The sequence below is a fragment of the Symphodus melops genome, assembly GCF_947650265.1.
Source record: "Symphodus melops genome assembly, chromosome: 1".
NCBI lineage: Eukaryota > Metazoa > Chordata > Actinopteri > Labriformes > Labridae > Symphodus > Symphodus melops.
In genome coordinates this window covers 33743646-33769414 of record NC_136691.1, presented here as the reverse complement: position 1 = coordinate 33769414, position 25769 = coordinate 33743646, and the positions used below count along the sequence as shown (strand labels likewise).

The window sequence follows — 25769 nt, the reverse complement described above, 5'->3', positions numbered from 1 at the left end:
TCACTAAACAATCAACATAACTCACCAAACAAACAAACATCTCTCTTCATATCAAAATAAACTATGAAGGCTTGAATTGGCTGTAACATTTTGAATTACATAAATGAACTTACCTCACTTTATTTAAAGCCAATAATGTTAATTTATGAACTATAATTTATTCCAGAGAGACGTTCAAGTGTATTCTGTTATAGTTTTCAAAATCTGCATTTTCCCTCAACTCTTAAATCTGAGTAAAGCTAAGTATAAAGCAGCATATAGACATAAAGTATAAGTACTTAATAATTGTACTGTACGTCATTAGACCAGTGGTTCCCCTCCAGGACCCACAGAGAAAAAGGTGACGCATGCTGTCAAAGCTAACACATTTTAACTTCATTTCAAGATGGATTGAAAAGTGTGGCTCAGCAGCCTGATATATTTCTGAGTGAGGAACCATGTTGGTTTCTTTACACAGTTTTGTCTCCAGATCTTTGGATGAACTATCCAGTAAGTGTGTGATCAGTATTTAAGTTAATGTGTGAAACCTCTACATTTGAGAAGCTCGCAGCAGACAAAAGCCTTCAGCATCCCGAAGTGTTGTTGCTACTGGCAACTGTAAATGTGATGAAAAGGGTTTGAGACGGTTTCACATTTTCAAGGATGCAGATTTACTTATTGACGGTTTAGATAAAAGATTGTTCTGAAAGGGAAGGTCATTTCTCCTCAGTGTGCAGCTTCATCATTACTTCATCCCAACTTAGCTATGCATGTTTACAAGTTATTGTCATTATGTATGCCTCTGCATAAAATACTTGAGCATCTTTTGAACTGATTGTTGTTTGTTTGATTAATGACTGACTCATTCAACTATAATAAAGCAGATCAAGTTCAGTGTGTTCATATTATTATATAAAAACAGTTTTCGTGATGGTTTGAAACCTTTCTAAGTGCTGAGTTTCATTCTGCACTTTTCTTTCTTTGATCCGAGGTCATTCTGTAACATTGAACTTAATATGATGCCACACAGACACACGCACAGCTCCAGTGTGAGTCATGAGACAAACTCAGCACAATGTTTGAGGCTTTCATTAAATCTACGGTTCCAAAGTAAAAGTCTTCAGTTTACTTTTTAGAAATCCAAAAAATCCAAGGACCTTAACAGTGAATTTTTTTTAACTTCTCAGAGCAGTTTGACTAAAATGTCTGGAGGCGATAAAGAGTTGTGAGAATAACCTTACACATCAAAATAATACGTTGTGTAAAAAGGTTTTAGAAATTCAACGATTCTTCATTTTGCATCTTTAAAGGGCACCGCCTCCTCTCAGAGGAAATGTAACCAAACACTGTCACTTTCAGCTCTGCAAAAGAAACTACAGACAACAACTTTAGGGATGAACACATTTCATTTATATTAGTTTATCAACATGAGAACAGATGAATGAATAAATCAAAGAGTAAATAAGCACATAAACAGATCATTAAAACGTAAGGATGACTAACCAGATTTGGTGATGAAGAAAATGACTTTTTGTTGAGACGATGTCAACTAAATTATGTTAATCTCAACCTACAGATAGAGGTTGTGAGAATATAAAGCACTAGCTTCATCTTTGACCAGCATCATTACATGTTTAAGGCTTACTTGTAGATAGATAGATAGATAGATAGATAGATAGATAGATAGATAGATAGATAGATAGATAGATAGATAGATAGATAGATAGATAGATAGATAGATAGATAGATAGATAGATAGATAGATACTTTATTGATCCCGAGGGAAATTCAGTACACAGTAGATGTCTCACAGAAGACCTTTGTCGTGGTCCACTTTGGCTCCAATCTAGTGACATCAGCTCTATACAGCCAGGAGATGGAGATGAGTCGAGATGATTCTCAGCTGGAGAAAAGGCTCCACTTCAGTAGAACTGTCTCTGGATTTGAACTTACTATCTGTCGTTTAAAGGCAGGAGTGCAGGTATTGCTCCAGATGCTGGTCTATCAAAAACTGAAGCTTGATTAACACATATTCACAGAAGTTGTCAGACTGACTCACAAAAAGCAGATCTGAGCGCTGAAAATGTGTCTCAGGATATAAGCATGAATCAAGTCGCAAAAGTAAAACTGAAGTGCTCAAGCTGAAGAAGTTACAAAAACTTGAAGAGAAAAAGAGTCGAGTAGACAAAGAAGAAGAGAAGATGAATCAGCAGAGACACAAGTGGTAACTGAGGCAGAGAGAGAAAGAGAGCACAGCAGTTTATGTGGGATATGAAGAGTGGGGGCCACACGTAGGAGACGACTCAAGATGTGGCAGAACTTTTTTATTCCTCCCTTTGTCTTCAATCATCAGTCTAACAGTTTTAAGTTTGTCTCACGGTATATCGATCAATCCCATCGAGATGTTCTCACAGACAAAGTCACATTTCTACACCACTATTCTTATCAGTACCTCGGAGAGTCTGCGGTTCAAGTCCGCTTAAGCAAGGCACTGAATCACCCCCTCCAGATCTGGAGCGCTTGCTGTGAGCAGCCCCCTCACTCTGACATACTGTATGTCCATAGGATTCTGGTTATGCGTGTGTGTGTTTCAGCCTGTGAGTCTGTGTGTGTGTGTGTGTGTGTGTGTGTGTGTGTGTGTGTGTGTGTGTGCGTGTGTGTGTGTGTGTGTGTGTGTGTGTGTGTATTGGAAATAGAGAGAGTAATAGACAGAGGGGATTTTCAGTCCATTGATGTTGGTTAATAAGAGAAACTCAAATTAATTTAATTAATTATTATCAATCATTTACCGGTAAGTTATTTACTTCAGATGCTGGTTTTATCGCACACATTTTTAAGGTGCTTTCAGCTTTACATTTTAACTCCCCACTGTTACTTTTCTGCTTATCGTTGTTTAAAAAATGTATAAAACTTGTTTTATACTTTATTTTTAATGTCAACATATTTTCAGACGATCTTCTCTGTGGTTGTGAATTGTTTGTTTTAGGGATTTTTAATGTTTATTTTTTCTTCGGTCATGATGCCTTTGACTTGCCATGTTGAAATGTGTTATGTAAACAAACTTTCCTTGACTTACAATTATATCTGCTGTGGAGGAATGTGAATGGCCAACACGTATTTTCCTTTGGAGGTTCTGATATATCACCTGTCCAAGTTCATGGACACGTGATATCATGAACACGTGGAGGTTCAAATTCTTAAAGGAAGTCCATCTTTTACCTGCTGAATTATATTGATATAAAAATCAATTGTTTTTATTGTGAAAAGACTGAGTAGATCCTGTCCTGAGACTAGATGTGAGTTCCTGTGGGATCCTAATAAAGCCTTGTTTTGTTTAGCATCAAAACACTTCCCATGAAATTTTGTTGTCAGATAATTTCTGAATGCCAATAGCCTCGCAGCTATCAGACCCTCTGAGGACAGAATGAGTTACTGCCACCCCTTTAATAACAGTTTGGAAGAAATGTGTTCATAACACTGAGCCCAGGCTGCTTTGTCTTGATCTAACATTTAGATCAAATCAAACATGTTTCATAGTAAATTGATGGTTTTTGGTTTTAGATCGTTGTACGATGATCTGTAGATAACTAAGAACCAACCAGGAAGGCTTCCTCCCAACACTAAATACACAACAATAAATCTATCGTGTCATTTAAGTTTTCTGATACTATGTCCAAGTATCCTTTTTTTTTTTTTTTTTTTTACAAGTTTTGTTTTAATTAGTTATTTGATGCAAAAGAAGAGCAGATGTTCAAGATCATGATTTACAGCTCTGTTCAGACATGAGGTGCCTTGCAGCGCTCTTAACCAGAATGTAAAGTGAAGCAGGAAAAACGAGTGAAAACGTTAATAAAACTTAAAGTCACTGAACTTGAAATAACCGAGTGTATGCTTCAAACAGACTCAAGAATCGGTTCCAATGTGGACTGTCTCCGTCTGAGGGGTCTTTGATGTTTTATCAGGAAGTTAAATATGAATAAATGGTTTCTCCGCTGACGGTTGGAGGGGGAGAAACAGGTAGAAACAAATTCATTTCATTTGAGGCCTGATTTACTGTATGGAGCAGGACATACAGTTGGATAGGTCACTTCAGGAAAAACTCTGTTTTTTAGAAACACAAGTGGTTCCCTTTTTATTGATGTAACCAGAGTTAACTAATGCTGAATACCTGAGCTGCTCTGGGACAGGTAATGTTTGGGATCATTGATCAGCCACATCTCTTTATCATGGAGCACTTAGACCTGATCGAGAGGAGGGGAGGAAGGAGAGATTGTCAAACACATTTGGTGTTTCTTTTCTTCTCCGGGCTGCAGCTGAAATATTGTCTAAAAATGTCATACACGCCACAGGAATTCATCTGAGATATAAAAAAAAAAAAAGAATTATTTGAAATCAACAGGCATTATTTAGATATTAGAGATTATGGTGCTTTGATTTCTATTTACAGATTACACATGCATGGATTGTCAGCATGGAAAGTGTTCTGGTGTCCTATTGTAGTACACGTGTAGTGATGCCTGATCACAGATCTTCAGGCTTTAGTGTATACAGGAAAACAATCTGTACAGAAGGGAAAAAATAAGGAACTGTCCCCACACTTTAACATGCCTACTCTCATCAGGGGTATTCTAGCAATGATTTATTTACCTTTATAAACACATATCTGCATTAAAGTGCTGCTAACAATCTGCATCACATTTAAACTTGAGCCTCAAATCAGTTTGATGCAGTGTCACAAAAGTCCAATCAGAGTTGATATTTCCAGACTAATGTACCTGCAATGCATCAGAAATGATCAATCTGACTTTCACCAACATTTTAAAGATATTTTATTTTGCTCTTGAGGTCAAAGCCCATCGTTTTACTTTTTTACAAATCTGGAAAAGGAAGTCTTGCCTGGAAACCAATCCTAACCACAGCTTTCACGAATTTTGCAGGGAAACTAGAATTTATTCTTGGTGTAATTTTTTCAACATTGATGTGGTTCTAAATTCTAAATAATTGATTGTGAACCAACAAAGAGAAAGTATGTATTCATTTGCACATACAGTATTTAGTTTTTCTGCCATTTCTGTCCCTTTGCATTTGGTGTATTGTTTGCTGATGGCAGATTTGCTCCTTTTCGATTAGTCATACTGTGGAAAGTCCTCTGAGTGAGTGAACCTTCTCCTTGAAACTCCAGACGGATTTATCCAGTTAATAACCAGCTGTGTAACAGAACTTGTTTCACAGTACAGGCCTGATCCGTGTGAAAAGCAGGCCCAAAAAACTCCAGCATTGACTGAAAAGAGATCATATACCAGGATTGATGAACAGCTGGTGACTATTCTAATGTCAGAGACCAACAGATGTACCATGTCATTCGCCTTTGAAACTAGCTAATGACATACAGTATTTGCCATCTCGTCCAGAGTCCTTGTCCAGGTAATTTGTTAGTAAAACACCAGCTGAGAATTGTATTTCTTTTCTTACATTAAAGTCTCACACTTCTTGATATTCATTCTTATGGTATGCTTCATTAAATATACATTTTCCCTGTGAATATAGGAAATTAATTTTTGTAAAGAGAAAACAGTACATCAACTATATTTAGACTTAAAGTGCACATGAGCTGGCATCGGCAACAGTGGTTACAGAACAGCAATGAAAGACACTGGTAAGGGATCTGTCTTCCCCCTGATACATGCAATAATTTATTCTACTGGCCAAAAGTCTCCTTGAAGTTGGCCAGTTGTTGAATCTGCTCACTCTGCATTGAGTGGCGCCTCCACAACATTTTTTTGGCGTTGGGATCTCTGGGGAAAACAGGTGCACAGGGTAAAAAAGGCTTTGTGAGAACAGCATTCAGTGTCTTGCTGCTTCCACTTAAAGGGTAAGAAGCACTAGAAGTGACCCCAATATCTGGTATAGGAGCATGGGGATTGAGAGGAGGGAGATATCCAGGGCGAGTGTGTGCGATGTGATCCAGAAGAAGGGCTCCGGACCCTCTTCGCTCCAGCCCCGCTGCACCTCTTCTGGGGACAAAGCTCTCCAAAGATTCCCTGGATCCTGACAGAGTAGAAGATCCACTGTTGACCAGTTTGGTCTTTTCCGTTTCTGCTCCATTCCCTGCAATATTTTTGGAGCTATTGTCTTGGCTGCCAAACTGGGGTAACTGAGAGTCAGAGCTGTAGTGGTCAATGCCGATGTTCCTCCGACGGACAACATTCTGCAGAGTGTCTTGGAGCAAGTTTGGGTGGGAAGCAGAATGAGGTGAACTTGCAGCACTGTCATATGACATCTTTCTACCAAAGACTCTTTTTCCACATCCTGCTCGAGTTTCATTTCCAGAAATGTTTTCCAGTGCTCTGAGAAGGCCGGATGAGTCTTTGACGTCGATGCTGTGGTGGCGTGAGACAGCTGGAGGTCTTCCATGGACTGCAAGGCCGTTGACTCTGAAGGACAACTCCTCCTCAGGTGTAATTTCTGCTGGCTCCTCAGTTAAAGAGGAGGCCTGGCTTTGCTGGAGCAACAGGGAGGGAGTTTTGGACCACTGTTCGGACTGCAGCCTCTGCAGGTTCAATCTTTTATCTACCCCAGGAATACGTAAAGGACTAGGATGATGGTTTGGAGAGCTTGGGCGAGATGTGATTAAACCAGGACCTGAGCATAAACACTGGGGATCCCTGAAGCCAAGAAGGGGGCTTCCGGGCTGGGGAGAAACACTAGCTGAAGAGCCCTGTGGAGGAGTTCGTAGCTGGAACTCAAATGGCCACATGCAAGAGGATGTCGGGGTGTAATGCATTCGATCCTCGAGGTCAGGAGGTGGAGGGACATTGAGGTACTGCTTTGTCATCTGATTACCAGAAGGCAATTTGTTGGTGGTGATGATGATAACCTCCTTACCCTTTGCTTTACAGGAGTCCAGGAGGACCTTCAGGACATCACTGTTGCCTAAATTGACAGCGTAAACCAAAGCTGATAAACCTGTGTGATCCTCCAGAGTTGGATCAGCTCCACTGCTCAGCAGAAGGGACAGAATTTCAACTCCAGCTTGTTCTAAGCATGCATGCATTAAAGCTGTTTTCCCTGTCTTATCTTGGATGTTTGGATCAGCGCTATTTTCCAGAAGATACCTAGTGGGAGTAAAAGGAACAGTTATAAAACCAGGAAACTCCTGAAGCTAGTAATCCTCAACGGGAAAATATTATTTTAAGAGGCTGTTTATACCTTGCACTAAAATCGGTCCTGGGTGAACTGTAGACTTTGGACGTCATAAATTCATTGACATGAATAATTAGCATTATCCTAAACAACTAGATTTTCCCACACTCCAATCCAATGGTGACGTTAATGCACCAGAAAGCTAGTCTGGATGCGATAGTTTAAAACAGAAGAAGAAGAATTTACATAACAACAACGATAGCAGCATGAGATAACAGCAGCGTGAGCACTGAGGAGAAACAAGTAGCCAAAAAAAACCTGCACATACTCTTCAAAAGTGTGGGAGTTTCTTACTCTTTACCTTTCTAGTTATGTGGTAGTTTGCAGACTATGCAAAATTCATCTGATTTCGATGTGAGGCAGATAAAATACTCAGTGGAGATGCATTGTCGATGCAATATAAAAGCCTGTAATTAAAATACAAAATATATAAGCTATCTACTGAATGAAATAATAAATTGACCTCACTATTCATCAGACATTAAGAAAAAACTACATGTTAAAGAATTCTCTCACAATGCAGCTGCCAATATGTCCTTCTTTTAAGTTTCGATTCCAGTCTGACATGGTCTGTTGTTTTGGCCAGAAAAGGAAGGCAGTTTTAAGGCACCCCCAAATGAACGATTTGGATGACTCAACAAGTGTTGCAGTGGTGGAAGCGGGCAGGTTCAGATTTAACTGATTCTAACTGACCTAAAACACCTACTTTTTTTTCTGATAAGCTCCAAGAGCAGACACATGGTAAAACGAGGATGAGGCCTACTGGAGAGAGGTTAGAACCCACAACTGTTTTAAGACTGACACAGAGCTGGTTGTTCATGATGTGTACCTGTGTGCATATCAACTTTAGTTAGGAGGGGGCGGTGGGAGACAGCTCTCTTCAATGTTTTGAATTTGGACTGCATTATCTATTTTAAATAGTATAAGTTGTTAAAGTTACATATTTTAATGTGAGTTACATATATTTAAGAGCTATCCATTTGTAATCAGATCAGCCTGGATGGATGTTAATGTAAGGTGTAAACAGCCTCAAAGAATCCATATCAATATCCTGATAAAGCATACCGAACCATCTTCTGTTTGGGTACACTCTGTGAATCTGTGTGGCGTGTCTTGCAGGCCACCATGAGTGGTGTCTCGCCCTGTTCGTTACTCTCATTTATGTAGGCCCCACCCTCCAGGAGAAGCCGGGTCAGACGCAGGCGGCACAAATAGACAGCCTTCAGCAGAGAATTTCCATCAGTTCGGACCTCTGTTGATTCATCCATCATGGGGATCTTGGCTCCTTTAAATTCACTTTTTGTGTCTCTAAGATGAAGCACCGTCACTTGTTCGTCCAAAGACCCACACGGTCTCGTTCCTGCAGAGAAAAAGAGGTACACTAAATTCTCGAGTGGAGATCATCACATTTGCAACCATGGACGTTGAATTTGTGGATCCTCAAAACACAAGTGTTAGTATATAGCTGATCTCTCTGTAAATCGTTGCTTTCTCCCTGACACCAGACTCCTGCAATCCCACTGTAGGACTGCTTTGTACCCCAGATTCTCACATAACGAGTATACATTGTATTATTTTGGTACAGAATTTGCCTCAAGTACTATTAACCAAACAAAAGAGCAGGTAAAAAGACCATGCTTATTGTTATGTTACAAAAAAGACCTGATTTGTTGCTATATTAAAAGGACCCAGCTTAATCCATCATAATATGCCAGAAATCTTCAGCAGATCCAGGCACATAGGAACAGTCATCTGCTAAACTGTGCTGGTCATGGAAATGGGACAGGGGGAGATGGAATAAGATGCAGAAATAAGGACAGGATGAAAGGGAAGTATTCACTTAAGTAAGTGGAAACATGATGTAACAAGGCTCAAGAAGCAATAACAAATGGCTGAATGGTGAAGGATGATCACACAGGCCGGGACTGGCATTAAATTCAAAAGTTTTAACATTTGACGCGTTGTCTTTGAGCTTTAATGAAATATGGGGTTTCAATGTTTCTGTTTTTATTTACATCAAACACAGCATCCCAAATTTTTTTCGAAAAAAGTAAATTCAGTTCAGCTGGTTCATTTGTTGTCGCGCTATGTTCAAAATGTAAATCGATGTGATGCAACTAGGACTCAGCCACTTTTATATTTTCAAAGCAGACGAGAGCCTCCAACTCTCCAATTCCATATTCTTTTAGCTGACACTTTTATCCAAAGACATAAAGATCAGAGAGGAAGCACAAACACAAGCATCTAGGATCTACAGAGGAGGAAACAACGTCAGTAAGTGCAAACTGCAGCTTTAAGCCGGACCAGACACAGGTGCTGACCGGCAGTGCAAAGAGCCAGAGCCCCTTTTTTTAAATAGTTCAAGTGAAAGTGAAGTATCGTCATCATCAACAACATCGACAGCTGTTCTTCATAGTTATAATTAGCTATTAGATATCCTCATCATCAATATTATTCAGTGTGTAGGTGCTCATGACAGTGCTGGTTCTTTATCTTTTTCATTTATTCATTTGTTAGGGACAGTTCATATTAATGAACAGCTGTAAAAGATGCCAGATTATAGCAGAAGTGTTAGTTTCCATCTGTTGTCCCTAGGCAGGTAACAGAGAACAGCCCATTACAAATGAAATACAAATACAAAAGTACAAGTGGTTAAAGGTGCAAAGGGACCCTGCAGGTCAAATGGAGACCCCTGCAATCAATAACACACTGAAACTAATGCTTTTAATGCTGCTTGTGCCAAACAAATACACTTTATCCACAAAGTATCATCAGATATTCAAAGTGTTCATCTTTATACTCACAGTTCTGTATCTGATCTAAGTATTTAATTAAATGTTAGATCATTTTGCAGTGTGTCCTAATGTAAAGCTCTTTGAGCTTTGGTATGCAGTCTGTTGCCTTGAATCCTCACAGTGAATGTCAGATGTCTGAGAAGATGCATTCATATGTCTGCGTTTGTGCAGCACTTCAACATTCACTTTGATCGTTGCTGCTTTGACTGTAACAACAGCAGTTTCAAATCCAGATTCACATCAGCTGCTACATGTAGAGACGGCGTGAAGAAGAGACCAATCGTTAACACAAAGTGTTTGTCATCTGCCTGTTTTCACTCCTCCAGCTTGTGTGATGGCCTTGTGTCTGTCAAACTGACAGCAGACTTATTCTCAGTACATCTGCCAAGATCAGACAACACAAATCAGCACTATGATGTCCTAACCACACAAACATACGTTCAAAGACTAGTAATGACTAGTAGTGCAGCAGAGGGGAAGGGCCACCATACACTGTGGCCTGAGTATTAAAGGAGGAAGCCTGTAAGTGTGTCTTTCCCTTTGGGTCACAACTTTGTCTCATCTAATGTCCTACTATGTGATTGGCGAGGTATCAAATAATAGACAATCAACACTGAAGCCTGGATGCTACTGACATGCACAGCAGCAAGAGCAGCCTGGAGCAGGAGAGTTTCCCATTGAGAACGTAAACAAATTAATCAATAAAATGGATCTTTACTGTGAAATCGCCCCCTTATTTGAAGCACAACAAGAAGAAATCTGTCAAAAGTGGGATTAAATTGCACCTCATGGACACACTCTGAAATTATGGATTTACTGAGGGGGCCCATTTTTTTTTTTTTTTTTTTAGGTTTATTTTTGGCCTTTTTGCCTTTATTGATAGGACAGTGGATAGAGTCGGAAACAGGGAGAGAGTGGGGAGAGACATGCGGGAAAGTGGCCACAGGCCGGACGCGAACCCTGGCCGCCCGCGCGAGGAGCAAAGCCTCGCAACATGGTGCGCGCGCGCGCTGCCGCTGCGCTATCGGCGCCACCCTGAGGGGGCCCATTTTGTCTTCTCTCTTGATACTTTCAAAGTTTCTCACTGTGTGTCTCTTGTAGTTGTGTCCCTTTAGTTATTTTAATGAAATCAGTACTGTTTGTTTGACTGTCACTGCTCTCTTATCTTTAACACTCGGTCTACCAGAGGTCTGCAACTACTAGAATGACCATAGCTGTCATTTTGACTGCTCAGACATAATTTGAATTTAATTTGGATGATCATTAAAAAGATCTAAGAATTAATTGGTGGAATAGGTAAATATACATCAGGACATTAAATGAAAACTATAATGATTGAGTGTTTTATTTATTTACACCAAGAGACATCAGTCTCTGCACCTGCTCCTCCGTATGAATCTTCCTCGTCAAGGCTCTGAAGCAAGGCTAAAGCCTTTTGTCATTTCCTTTCAACTTTCTTTTTTGTCTCTCTTGGTTTTAGAGTGAAACTGTAGACAACACGAAAAAATGGTGCCGGTGGTTCCTACATAAATTTGTCTATGGGGTTTGTGTATTGGATTTTGGATCATTGCAGAAAATAAGCTCTGTGTCAAACACACGTTTCTGACGCGTTGCTGTTTTGTTTAGCGGGATAATCTTTACAGATGAACATCATTTATATGAAGTTTGAAGAGTTAATGCAGCCGAGAGAAGTAAAAAGCTAACGTTATGCGCTCGCAAACTACACCGCGGTCGGTTTGTAATAGATAGATAGATAGATAGATAGATAGATAGATACTTTATTGATCCCGAGGGAAATTCAAGGCATCCAGTAGCAGTATACAGACAGGCAGGACACAAGACATTAGTTACAATACACACCCGCTGTCCCCCCTCCCCTCTGTATACAAAATCCCCCAAACAAGATTTAGCAGCCCCTATGTGACTAAGAATAAACATAATTACAGGTTAAACCTGTGCAGTTAGCATTAGCATTAGACTTAGAACTTATATAGCATAATGTACATAACCTGTGATGAGAGAAAAACATGTGCTGGTTAAAAGAGACCTGTAAACAGTTAAAGAGCCTTAGAAACAAAGTGCTGACCTTCTAGAAACTAGTTACATGTGCATGTACAGAGGTGTTTGAGCTTATGCCAGAGGTGTGAGTACAGTCGTTAAGCAGTCAATGCAGGAATGTAAATTGGCTCACCAACTTAAAGGAGCAGTGATTAGCATTACGTGTCCTAGACAATAAGATGAAACCAGGAGTGATTTGGGTGATTATCGTTAAGTACCCAACTATTGAGGAGTAGATTAGCATTAAGTGTTGAAGACAATAGAGTGAAACTTGACCTAATTAGGGTGATCATGTCAACCATTACAGATGTAGCATAACACAACAGTAGGATGAAACCAGACATGATTAGGGTGATTATCTTTAAAGTGACCAGTGCTCAGTAAGGTGACTATCAATATGCATTAAAGTGTCCAACTGGGGGCTGACTCTGAGGTCAGCAGTGCAGATGAGGAATGAGAAAAAAGTGAAAAAAGAGTCCAGGGATCACCGTGTGCTTCTTCCCTGCCGTGACAGTGAAGTGTTGTACAATCTGATGGCCTATAGGGGGACAAAAGAGTTCTTGAGCCTGTCCGTGGAGCACGACTGTGAGAGCAGTCTTTCGCTGAACATGCTCCTCTGCCCGGTGAAGGTGCTGTGCAGAGGGTGGTGTGTGTTGTCCATGATGGAGAGCATTTTGTCCAGAGACCTCCTCTCTACCACTGTCACCAGTGAGTCCAGCTCTGTGCCCACCACAGAGCTGGCCCTCCTCACCAGTCTGTCCAGGCGTGTTGCGTCCCTCTTCTTGCAGCTTCCTCCCCAGCACACCACGGCGTAGAAGAGGACGCTGGACACCACAGACTGGTAGAACATCTGCAGCAGCTTTTTGCAGATGTTGAAGGACCCCAGCCTTCTCAGGAAGTACAGACGGCTCTGTCCCTTCCTGCAGGTAGTGTCCATGTTAGGCGACCAGTCCAGCTTGTCATCCAGCTGCAGCCCCAGATACCCGTAGGTCCTGACCACCTCCACGTCGACCCCGCCGATGGAAACAGGTTCTAGATGTGGTTTCTTCCTTCGGAAGTCCACCACCATCTCCTTGGTCTTGGAGGTGTTTAGCTGCAGATGGTTGTCACTGCACCACGTCACAAGGTCCTCGATCAGGCTCCTGTACTCCTCCTCCTGTCCATCCCTGACACAAGCAACTATCGCAGTGTCGTCCGAGTATTTCTGCATGTGGCAGAGCTCAGAGTTATACTGGAAGTCAGAGGTGTACAGGGTGAACAGGACGGGGGAGAGCACAGTCCCCTGTGGTGCACCGGTGCTGCTGACCACAGTGTCAGATGTGCAGTCCTTCAGTCTGACGTACTGTGGTCTCTCTGTGAGGTAGTCCGTGATCCACCTCACCAGGTGCGAGTCCACCCTCATCTCGGTCAGCTTGTCTCTCAGTAGGAGGGGATGGATGGTGTCGAAAGCGCTTGAGAAATCAAAGAACATGATTCTCATCACGCTGCTCCCTTTGTCCAGATGAGAGTAAGCCCTGTGTAGAAGATAGAGGATGGCATCGTCCACGCCCACCTTTGCCTGGTATGCAAACTGCAGGGGATCCTGTGCGTGTTGTACCTGGGGTCTGAGGTGTTGGAGCAGCAGCCGTTCGAAGGTCTTCATAACGTGGGATGTCAGAGCGATTGGTCTGAAGTCGCCTGGCTCACTGGGGTTCTTCTTCTTGGGGACAGGGGTGAGGCACGAGGTCTTCCAGAGCACAGGAACCTTCCCGAGCCGCAGGCTCATGTTGAAGATGTGCTGAAGTGGCTCCCCCAGCTCAGCAGAGCAGGCCTTTAGCATCCTGGGACACACCTTGTCTGGGCCTGCTGCCTTCCTGGGGCGGAGTCTCTTCAGCTCCTTGCTCACCTGGTCTCTGGTGATGGTGGGGGGGAGGGGGGATGGATTGTCACTGGAGGTTGTGTCTGTTCTGGTGGAGGTGTTGGGGGGAGTGAGAGGGGGGGAGGGGGTGTGTAGAGGGGTGCTGGGGGGACAGGCACTGGCTGCAGCGACGGGGCTGTCGAACCTGTTAAAAAACAAGTTGAGCTGGTTTGCTCTCTCAGGGTCCCCGTCTTCTGCGTTGTTGTTTTTCTTTTTGCAGCCTGTGATGGTCTTCATGCCCTCCCAGACCTCCCTCATGTTGTTCTGCTGCAGCTTCTGTTCTACCTTCCTTCTGTACTCCTCCTTTGCCTCTCGGAGTCTGACCTTGAGTTCCCCCTGCACCCGCTTCAGCTCTGCCTGGTCTCCCTCGTTGAATGCCCTTTTCTTCCTGTTAAGGATCTCCTTGACATCGCTGGTGATCCAGGGCTTGTTATTCGGGAAGCAGCGCACAGTTTTAGTGGGAACCACAACGTCCATACAGAAGTTCATGTAGTCAGTTGTGCAGTGTGTGACCCCCTCAATGTCATCACCATGAGTCTCTTGTAGGGCACTCCAGTCAGTGGTCTCAAAACAGTCTCTGAGCGCCTCCTCTACCTCAGGAGACCACTTTCTGAAGGTGCGTGTAGTTATCGGTTGTCTCTGGATCATAGTTTTGTACTGTGGCTTTAGTAGGACCAGGTTGTGGTCGGACTTACCCAGAGGTGGTAACGGGGTGGCAGTGTAGGCGTCCTTCACGTTTGCATACAGGAGGTCTATTGTCCTGTTCTTCCTGGTGGGACAGCTTACAAACTGGTGAAAGTCCGGTAGTGTGGAGTTCAAAGTAACATGGTTAAAGTCCCCTGAGATGGCGATGAAAGCATCCGGGTGCAGCGTTTGTAATCTTGAGGTGGTCGCGTGGATGACGTCACACGCAGTTTCGGCGTGTGCCCGGGGTGGAATGTAAACACAGACCACGATCGCGTGAGAAAATTCCCTCGGCATGTAGTAAGGACGGAGACCCACCGCCAGCAGCTCGATGTCTTTGCTGCACGTTGCCTCCTTCACAGTAACATGTCCATGGTGGCACCATCTGTTGTTAATAAACAGCGCGAGTCCTCCTCCTTTCCGTTTGCCGCTGCGTTTCGTGTCTCTGTTCGCTCTCACTGTAGTGAAGCCCGGTAGATCCACGTTAGCGTCTGGGGTGTTTTGAGTCAGCCAGGTTTCTGTGAGGCACATTAAACTGCACTCTCTAAATGTCCGGTTGTTCCTCACAAGAGCAGCCAGCTCGTCTGTCTTGTTGGTTAGACAGTTTACGTTCCCCATAACTATCACCGGAACCGAGGGCTTGTACCTCCATCGCTTAGCCGCGAGCTTAGCCCTTACCAGAGCCCCGGCTCGACAGCCTCTATACCGCCACCTCAGCTCCTCTGGTATCGGGTGAACGATGCCGGCTTGTCCCGCTGACCGGAGCGAGAACAGCGTTTCCCTTGAATAAGAAAGTTTTCCGCTGCTATTTCCACGAAGGCACGAAAAAGTATCCATAGGATACATAAAGTTATACACTGAAGGTGTACTATAAAAACTATATAGTATAGTACTATGAAAACTATAAAAGTAAAAGTTGGCACAGAGCCACAATAAACGAATGACATATCAGACGGGTACGACAGGGACGGAGCTACTGAATGTGCGGCTCCACTCACGTCGGCGCACAGGTGACGTCACGACCGTTATGCTTCATCGATCTAATCAGCGGATTTGACAAGATAGCTAAACGTTAGCTTAATAGGTTGTTTATAAACCTAATATTTACAAGAGCACTGAAAAACATGACTAGAAACTGTAAGGAGGATTAGGGAGAGAGTTCCTGGCGTGATGACGTGTAATGTCTGTGACAACCACTGTAGTTTCAGTTAGCTACTCGTTAGCAACCGCCGTTTAAAGTTCGCGTAAAAACTTCAAAAATTCACAAGTGGGGTCTTAGCGCACGTAGTTTATCTCGTCTAACAAAACATCAACATCTCTTAAGCTTGTGTTAACCACAGACCTTATTTCAGGCGTCTAACCACAAACCCATTCAAAATCCCGGGATCGTCGGTGGCGCAGCGGCAGGGCGCGCGATCCCATGTATTGAGGCTATAGTCCTCGCGCGCGGGCGGCCCGGGTTCGCGTCCGGCCTGTGGCCCATTTCCCGCATGTCTCTCCCCACTCTCTCTCCCCCTTTCCGACTCTATCCACCTTCCTCCCTCTATAATAAAGGCATAAAAGGCCCAAAATAAATCTTTAAAAAAATAAAAAATAAAAAAAAATCCCCATTGACTTTTAGAGGTTAGAACCACGGCGCTAAAATGCTAACTCACTTCCTGGTTTTAGGACTCAAAACTACACCAGTCTATAACTAAGTTTTAGCTTCACATGGCATAAAGAACAAACACAACCGCAGAGCCGGAGAAAGAGCGGGAAAATGTAGCAAATAGTGAACTATGACACGCCCTGTAAAAAGCATGCAGTCAATGTGACTGCTTTGGTAGTTCGAGGTAGTTTTACTCATATCTCGTTTGTGTTTTGAAATGTTAATGATAAAACAATGTTAGAGTGAAATATGCACACATTAGTCAGGGTCCTATTGGTACATATGTTTTTTTTAAAACCAAGTTATGACGTCGCAAATTTTGAAAAAGGTTAAAATAACTGCCTTGGTCGTTCGAGTACAGAACTTGTTTGGTAATCTTTACGTTGCTGTAATGGTTCATTTGTGAGAAGTATAATGTACTGTATGTGTGAAGAGCTGCAGGTTTGGACCTCAGCATGCAGCCTTTTCTGCAGGGTGACATTCAAACCCCCCAATAGAGCTTGTTTGAGGGGTCAGATCTGGCCTTCAATGAACGCCAACACAGACAGAATAACAAATGAGCAAGGCAGCAGAGAAAATGTCATTCCTTAACATTTAATCACTCCTCTTGTAAAGGCCAGAGACGCTCCTTCATTTCACACAACTGAGCGGGACTGAGATATTACTGTTAAATCATTCAAATGAAAATGTTTCTATGGTGCTGACAAAAAAATAAATAAAAATAAACGAACACAAAGAGCACCTGAGAATGCTTTCATTTCAGCAGAGTTCATATTAAGACTTGAAAGGAATACAAGTGTTTCTTGGAATAAAAATACCTCTGCATTGATAAATCTATTCAAAATCCTTTTTTTTTGGTCATTTATTTCTTGTTTTTGAGTTCAGCACAATACAGACGCCACAACTCTGTTTTGCATAGTTGATTCTTTCTGACAACATTTACAGGAAAGAAATTCTTGGAAAGCTCAGAAATCAGTGTGTAATTAATGAAGGGAAGATGTTCATTTTTGATGAACAATATACCGGCTGGGACTGTCGCAATCTATAGACAACGTCTTCTATTTTTCTTAAAATCTAAGAACAATTTGTCTTAGCAATAGATGTAAGGGAAGTATTAACTTGAATATCCATGTAAGGAGCCTCAATTGTAAATGAAATATGGGAAGGGAGAGAAACCCTACTTTGTTCTATATTAATCAGCATCAGTGATTTACCTTGTATCCTGGAAGATAACCAAATTGCTCCAGTGTTTTGAAAGCAATGGGCAGAGGGTGTTAAACATCACCAATATACCAATGTATCGTCTGCAAAGAGTGATACTTAACATAATGTATATTTTATATATAATTATGCAAGACTTTCAATAGATGAATTAAACATTTATCTGAATCTGAAAATCCTTTGCGCAATCCTTTTGCACATCCTTTGGCTGCAGAAGCACAAAACACACTCCGCCCGAGATGCCTATTTTTATAGCAGAAATGACCATGGTTACAGCCTGCTTCAAAGACCCTCAGTCTCAGCTCCAGCTTTTAGCCTGTTATGCACTTTGCTGAAGGTCCCTTCAGTAACAGATTGGTGACGTTTTAATGGTCTCACCCATTCATATTTACAGTCTATGGAAGAAAGACGTCCCTTAACATTTTATCAGGGCTTCATTCCCCAAACCACTGTCTCAAGTTTATTGGTCAAAACTCGAGAAAAGTCGGTCCTTTAACATGTGGGACACTGTTTTTTTCATTATGTTTTTGATTAGCGCAGTTAAACTGATATCAGAAGTCCCTTCTTGATTTTTGTCAGGGAGGAGATGTCAATCATCTCTGCCCAAAACACCTACTTTCAATATTTCTTTTTGAAATGTTCAACTGATTTTATGTTATTGTTCTCGCCCTTTCAGCTCTTCTTTCACTACAACTTAGTGGTACTATAATAATCATGCAGAATATGTAGTTTTCCAGCTTTTGTGCAGTCTTGTGTCAGTTAAAACGACCTTGAACGAGCCATAAAGAAGGTTAATCCATTATCTTTTCTGCTTCTCTCCATCACTGCATGACTCACACAACTTCAGACAGGATTTGATCTTTTGTTAAGCTTTGTACAAATGCAATTAAAAAGAAAGCAATAGTTTGTAAGCACTTTTTTTTTCATGTATCCCAACCTGGATATGATTTACTATGATTTTATGTTTTTATCCTGCATAGAATCAAAGGATTTCTGTGTCACGGCATCATATCTAAAAATACTCAGAAGATGTCAAAAAAGAAGTTTAGTTCTGGATACATTGAGCTTTAAATGTGTTTGCTTTCTAAAGAATGTTATATCAATATTTCTACTATCATCATTAAACTTTCATCATACAGTTTAAAAAGAAATTTGCAAAGAAACAACACTGTAAATCATCATTTGACTTCTTTTCTGCAGAGAAGTTACACAAACTTACCTGAATGCGTCTCATTCTTCAGTGTGAAAGGTCCAAGTCCAGGTCCAGGTCCAGGTCCAGGTCCAACTCCTGTTGACAGGTCAGTCAGAGTCCAGCCTGAGGAAAAATCAGTCAGTCACTCAGCAGAGATCTGTGCAGGGAGTGACTGATGAAGGAGGGATGAAGACTAATATACGTCAGATCAGTGTGAAAGGACGGCCTATAGCAGCTGAGAAGCAGGAAGCACTCAGCCAATGACAGCACATCTCATTGTGCAGCAGCCTCAGTGCAGCAGACAGGGGTCTTTGGTGAAGTATTTGCGCAGGTAAGACTAATTTCTTTTCAACTTCAGGTATTCAGCCTGCTGATGTGTGGAGGGACAATAGTGCCGCTGACGTCACTGAACAGTTCAAGGCGACAACAGATTTATTCTGGTGAGGATTACACAACAGACAGCTTCAGTCACTTCATGGATGTATTTCCATATACAGAAGTCTATGATAGAGAACGGATGTGAAAATAAGTCACCTGAATGCTTTAAAGCCCGACAAGGATTCAGATCTGCTCTTAGAAAGGTGGTGTCCTCAATGTGTGAGAAATTAGAAACCATTGTAATCTCAGTTTGATGAAGTGTTTACGTCCCTTCCTGTGTAGATTTCTCTGCTTCACACTGATTCATCTATTGTAGTTTGAGATTTGTGTGTGTGTAGTTTGTATTCACAATAATAAATAATCAATCATTTCAAAGCAGGGTTGGTAATTTAAACAAAACAAAAAAAAACTAGCATGATTTTAAGAGTGGCATTCCCTCAGTGCTCCATCTACATCCACCTCCACCCCTCTGTGCGCCCTCAAAAGCCACGCCCCTCACTTACATGAACAAACGCCATAGCTCAGGAACCGGACCTCAGCTCATCGCTTACATCGTGTAGAAACTACGTCTCATGTCTCATTCAGGAGAAAGTAAACTACACTGGTGCATCAGATTGGTACCTTGTGGCAGACATTGGTCAAATGCTTACAGCTGCTATAGATGACACATTTTTTAGTAACTTTTTCAGAGCGCATGAGTTATTAATGTCTGTCAGGACTTATAGACAATTTGAACCAAAATCTATAAAGGTGTATGTGAAGAAAATTACCAACCCTGCCTTTAATTAGTTTACTGTGAAAGCCAATTCATATGGAAAATTAAAAAATGCACCATTTTATCATAAAAACCACGTTTTAATTTCCTCTGAATGTTTGTCAGTGTGAAAAAGAGAACAGCTTTTCAAGGTGTCAATTTGATGTTCTACGCACGTGCTTCATGGGATAGTCCATGTGCGAACATCTCTAAAAGCCCCAAAATACAACATCTGTTCTGAACTCTTTTAACAAGCAGACACGTCGGGAACAACTGGACTCATGTCGACCACAACAGACTTTTGCTGAGACCGTGTCGGCCTTACAGGAAGAGAGAAAGAACAACAGAAACAAACCGAAACAAAACCTAAATACTGTATCTGACTGCATTATCACCAAGAATGGGTAAAGGGATGTAGCCTACAGTGTGAGCGGGAAGATCAAAATATGATAATAGAGCCCTCTTTCTGATGTTAAACATTAGCACAACACAAATATCTGAACTATGTGATCAAATTTAAAGACTGTTATCTGCAGCACATCTTACAGAAGCGACACGTCTTTTTCTTTATTCCCGTTTTCTTTTTTTCTTGTTTTGTGCGTTGGCATGCGTTTACTTCAGTGAGTTCAGTTCTCAAGGCCGTCTTACTTTCTGACGTTAGATGTGGCCTATTCCTTCTCACTTCGCAGATTTTAAAATCTCCCTTTTTCTCCATGACTTAGCTGCAGATTGGTATTTCTAATAACATTTCTCTAAACAGATGGCAAAATCCATCCAAGGGAAGGTATTTAATTATAAGAAATATAATTATATACATTTTTTTTTTTGAACTGTTTAATTTGAACTCTGCGCCAAGAGCAACACATTTCTGTTACTAGTTTCTGGTGTGTGTAATTTGTGATGACTGGTAAAAGTTATGGAAATAATATTCCTCACATAAACCAATGTGACACATCAAGCACCCTGAACATTTCCTGTTAGACTGACACTACATGATAACTGGACTTAAGCTTGTGCAGCACTTCTCTGGTCTTCGGACTGCTCAGAGCACTTTTACACGGCAGGTCACACAGACACATTCACACAGCACACAGACAGAGTCAGACACTGATGACAGTCTCAGCCTACATGTAATATGAAGTCAAAGTAGAAACCAGAGTGAAAAGCAGCTTCACGCACAAAATCTTTAAACTGCTCCATGTACAAACGTCATCACTCATCGTGCTTTATCTTCAGACAACAGCTTCACAGTGCATGTGTGAAATGGGGCTTCAATTAGATGAGCTTTATTTGAGGTTAAACAGTGATTTAAAACAAAGTCTTTATTCGTCCTGTGCACGCGTCATCGTGTAATATAACATGATGAAGTAAATTACAAACATTTCACATAAAATCACTCCACAATGAGTCCCAGTTATTTTCCTGTTGTCCGCTCTCCTCGGAGCAGTCAGCTGTTCACTCTCTAAATACAGCCTGCTCAGCCTGGACACAACTACACTGAGGAGATCCTTTAAAAATGTAAATCAACATGTTTTTTTTTTCCAGCTTTGCTTCCTTTTTAATCGTCTCTACTCTCGTAGACTTCAAATCTGTACTGGATGCCGTTCTCCTCCTGCAGCTCCTGTGACACTCCTGGAAACCTGCAGGGAAACAATGCTGGTGAAATCAGGTGGAGAACAGTCGGGGTTAAATCAGGGCGTCTGTAAGGTGGGGGTTTCTATATCTGTGTTGAATGAATGAGGAGGACATTATCAAACAGACCTGTGGATCATCTTAGATTTATTTTGCCATGGTCAAATAACATAATAACATTACAGACAATAGCTCAGACATGCTTCATGAACAGAACCTTGCAGCTAGTGGACCAGGACTCTGCAGTCACTGGACTCAAATGTCAAACATCTACAGTACATTAAGCTAAATCTCTCAGACAACAACAGACACTTGGCGCTGGATGAAATATAACTCTGCTGCTACTGTAATAAGATCTTTTACACATGTATGTAGTACATCTTCACAAACCTAAAATAATTACTCTCACATGGTTGACACAATTAAAAAATACATCCACAAATTTATCAAGATGAATGAATCCATGAAAATACGTCCGACAGACATCGTCACATTAGGACACTTTCCTATGAACTGTCAGGGCCTCATCGTGAAACCATAAAGATCATTCACTAACTAAAACTTCTGCTCAGTTAATGGAGGGAATCACACAGCAGATTCATTCATAAAGGAATACGTGTTGATTTTTTAAAAATCCCCCCTTACTAATGAAAGAAACAGTAAGAAATACAGTGAAGTATCATGGTAGATGTCACAGTACTTCTGATTTCCCGGCCCGCACATGGACACGTGAAATGGATTCAAACTGTCCTTTCATTTCCTTCTACAGTGGAGTAATCACGACCAGCTCTGCACCTGGAAACGTTACTGTTCAGCCGGCTGCTGTTAGGTTGAGACAGCACGAGCAGCATGGTGAGCAGCATGGACGGGTCAGTATCAGTGTGTGGTCACAGAGCGGTGAGATGTTGCTGTCATACAGCGGTTCACTCTTGTGAGGTCATGTCGTTTATTAAGAGTACGCCAACGTTTGATCAGTGTGTGTGTCGTGATGCTTTTACTGAAAGTGATTCCACCGTCATGAGACTTTTGTGCTCCCACACCGACTCCACCACGGTGTTTGAATACGGCTGTCCCAGTGTGTGCATCGACACGGCTTCATGGTGCTGCACACGCGCAAAGTGTAAACATCAGACGCTCACAAAACCAGCCGACCAAAGAAGAACAGAAAACAATAGATTCAATACGTCTGATTGTCTTTGTTTTGAGAATAAATTCTTTAAGCTTTTTTTCTTAAACCTAAAGTAAAGTTCCTGTCCCGTGATCGTAAGAAGACACCTGCCTTCAAATTTCACTTCAGGTCAACACCCTGACGTTCAATCATCTCGTTTCTGTGTCTTTTTTTTTCTTTTTTATTTCTCAGTCTCTAGTATCTAAGTAAAATAAACACGACTGAAGGATACAAAAGCATCCAAAGCTTCAAAATAAGAGAAGCAAACACTGAATATTCTGAACGCGTGTGTGTGTGTGTGTGTGTGTGTGTGTGTGTGTGTGTGTGTGTGTGTGTGTGTGTGTGTGTGTGTGTGTGTGTGTGTGTGTGTGTGTGTGTGTGTGTGTGTGTGTGTGTGTGTGTGTGTGTGTGTGTGTGTGTGTGTGTGTGTGTGTGTGTGTGTGTGTGTGTGTGTCTTACTCTGGCAGCAGACGATATTTATCCGGACTGATTTCAGGGAGAAACGTGTCGCACTCAAACTGCTTCAAGATCTGTGTGACAAACAGTCTCCTGCTCCCCGGGCTCTCCATCATCTCCTGCGTAACCCGGAGAAACAAACAACGTTATGACAAAACAGGAAGCAGGCTTTGTGCATGCAGCAGGAAATCTATCACAAGAGAGAGTGTCCCATGAGTCTTAACCTCGAGTCGTGAATGGGATCAGTTACTTCTGATGGTCTCTTTACTGTGTGTGCTGACTTCATAAACACATCTGTAAGAGCTATGATTGTTTTACAACAGGCCACCAGAGGTCAGGCTGGGGTGCCACCTTGTGTGGGCTGAGGGTGGCTACAGGTGTTTTAAGATGCTGTGATTTATGTTCAAGGATGGTCGTGGAAGGAGCAAATAGTTTCGACTGTGCTCTTCTTTGTATTTTGAGCGTTTTGGTTATTGGAATCGACAGGAAAATAAATCACTTTTTGAGTTATTTAAGGGGACTTTGTTTATTTTATTTTAGTTCAAACTGAGTACACGTCACTTCGTGCCCACTACCAGCCGGTAGCAGCTAAGCTAAGAAATAGTCCCTACAACATTAAAGACAAGAAGCACAGGAGCGCACTGAAATCTGCCCACCGACCTTGTAGAGAGAGGTTCCTCCTATGACCCAGACCTGGTCTGCCTTGTCTGCCAGCTCGGTGTCCACCAGCCTGAGAGCCGAGCTGAAGTCTGCAGCCAGGTGATGAGCGCCTGCAGGGAGCTCTCTGGAGGAGGAGAAGGCGCCAAGTCAGCTCTGTGTGAAAGGTGAGCCTGAGCAGAGCGTAATGATGCTGCTGGCGAGCAATCACTGACAGAAGGCAGGGAGCGGCTGAGCAGGGCGCGGTGCACGGAGCGAGTGGACGTTTAAATGAACTCTCAATAAAAGTAATACACAGGCTGTGGTGTCTCCACAGTAAAACACAATGTGCGTGTGTGTGTGTGTGTGACACTCACTTGCTCTGCCTGCTGAGCACGATGTTGATCCTGTTGTTCAAAGGTCGGTTTTTCTCAGGGATTGAGAACCACGTCTTCCTGCCCATGATCACCACGTTCTGCTTCCCTGCAGGAGACAAACGCTACTCGCTTACGTCCACGTCTCCGTGCTCGCCGCTTTCGCACAAACAAGCGTAGAGGGACTTTGTTCCAGGAGGATAAACATCCAGCGACTGCTCTCAGACTCTGTGGCACTGACACGTAGATGTGTAACTCCATTCTTAATAATGCGTCTGTGGCTGAAGTTTGAATCATTACATATCAGCTGAGACAATCGTGATCAGTCCAATAAGAGAGCAGGTGTGACAGTACACTGTACTATATACACTGTGGTGTCTCTCTATAATGAACCTTTAGAAGAGAGATGAAATATAAAGTCATCGTCCTTTTTTAACGACCTGATGTAAAAAGATAAACGTTGTTCACATGGTTTAGTTTCATAACACAGACATGTTAACCTTTGACCTCTGAGCACGTGATGACTCTTCAGCTGCATTAAATATATATGTTAAGCTGAAGCTGAGAGAAAGAAGTGGATTTATTTACCGTCAACAGATGGAGTCGATGTTATCTTTCGGAAATGTTTGAACTCGTTGCTGTAGAGAAATAAAAACACTAAAGTTACCACATGTCACGTGCTCCCAGGTGTGTAAACAGTAAACATGTCACGTGCTCCCAGGTGTGTAAACAGTAAACATGTCTCGTGCTCCCAGGTGTGTAAGTCACGTGAGGGTTTCATCATGTCTACGTTAAGATCACAGCTCGTCTCCCCGGTTCTTACTTCAGTCTAACGGGATGCCACGGCAGGTTTCCGTTCATCCCGATCCCCAGATCCGGACAGACCGCCACGATACCGTTCAGCACCCGGGCCATTTTAAGACAGGAGTCCAGACAGATCTGATCCGGTTCTTCAGGTCTTGTTCAGCTTGTCGGACTCCGGAGTTCCCGCGCCAGGAGTTGTTACGGAAACCCCGGAAATGACGACCATCTCTTCTTCTTCTACGTCTTGATTTAGGGCTGCTAACAAGTGGTCAGAGCACCACTGCCACCGTGTGGCGTTAAATGAATCATTCGCTCTTTTACTGACGATAATCGATATCTTCTATTATATCTATTCAACATTATACGATCAGGGTGCATCCTTCTTGATTTTATCATTCATGTTTTTGTTGGGCCAACTTATATTAGTATTTTTTGTATAAGATCCGTTTTAGTCACTGTAAATAGGATTACATAAGAAAAATGATGGAAGTCCAAAGAGGACATGCATCAACATGTTATTTTAAACATTTTATAACGAGTACATCTAAGTTGTTGACTTGAGATCTCACCTTATTTACCTGATTTATCTAGGGATAGCATCGCTGGTATTTCCACGATAATGTAAGGCTTTTCTGTTTTTTTGCTGAGATGTAAAAAAAAAAACTTCATTAGAATTTCAATATTACAGTATAAATGAAATGAGATAACGATAAAGCCTCATCAGGAGAAACAATGTATTTAAATGTTGTGATGCTTGTCTTTCAGCCTCCATAGAAACACTGTTGTAAAACTTCTCTACTCTGGCTTAATATTATCCCTCAGGTGTTTTTTTTTTTTTGCTTGTGTCCAGCAACAACTAAATGCATGAAGTTCAACTTTCTTCTAACATT

General features: G+C 42.0%; 2 protein-coding genes across 2 annotated transcripts; both read right to left on the bottom strand.

Annotated features, from left to right (window-relative positions):
• Window positions 1-1776: 1776 nt before the first annotated feature.
• ankrd34bb (ankyrin repeat domain 34Bb) lies at window positions 1777-19439 on the bottom strand. The gene is made up of 3 exons (XM_079347619.1): window positions 18705-19439; window positions 8248-8542; window positions 1777-7094 (listed from the first exon to the last, which is right to left on the bottom strand). Exons 2-3 carry the CDS (start codon window positions 8451-8453, stop codon window positions 5678-5680), a joined length of 1623 nt encoding a protein of 540 aa, XP_079203745.1. The 5' UTR covers window positions 8454-8542; window positions 18705-19439; the 3' UTR covers window positions 1777-5677.
• A 1677-nt stretch (window positions 19440-21116) lies between these two features.
• On the bottom strand, window positions 21117-25113 carry dhfr (dihydrofolate reductase). The gene is made up of 6 exons (XM_079367362.1): window positions 24899-25113; window positions 24664-24713; window positions 24079-24184; window positions 23726-23849; window positions 23069-23184; window positions 21117-21449 (listed from the first exon to the last, which is right to left on the bottom strand). The coding sequence occupies exons 1-6, from the start codon at window positions 24988-24990 to the stop codon at window positions 21368-21370; spliced, it is 570 nt and encodes a 189-aa protein (XP_079223488.1). The 5' UTR covers window positions 24991-25113; the 3' UTR covers window positions 21117-21367.
• Between the last annotated feature and the right edge of the window lie 656 nt (window positions 25114-25769).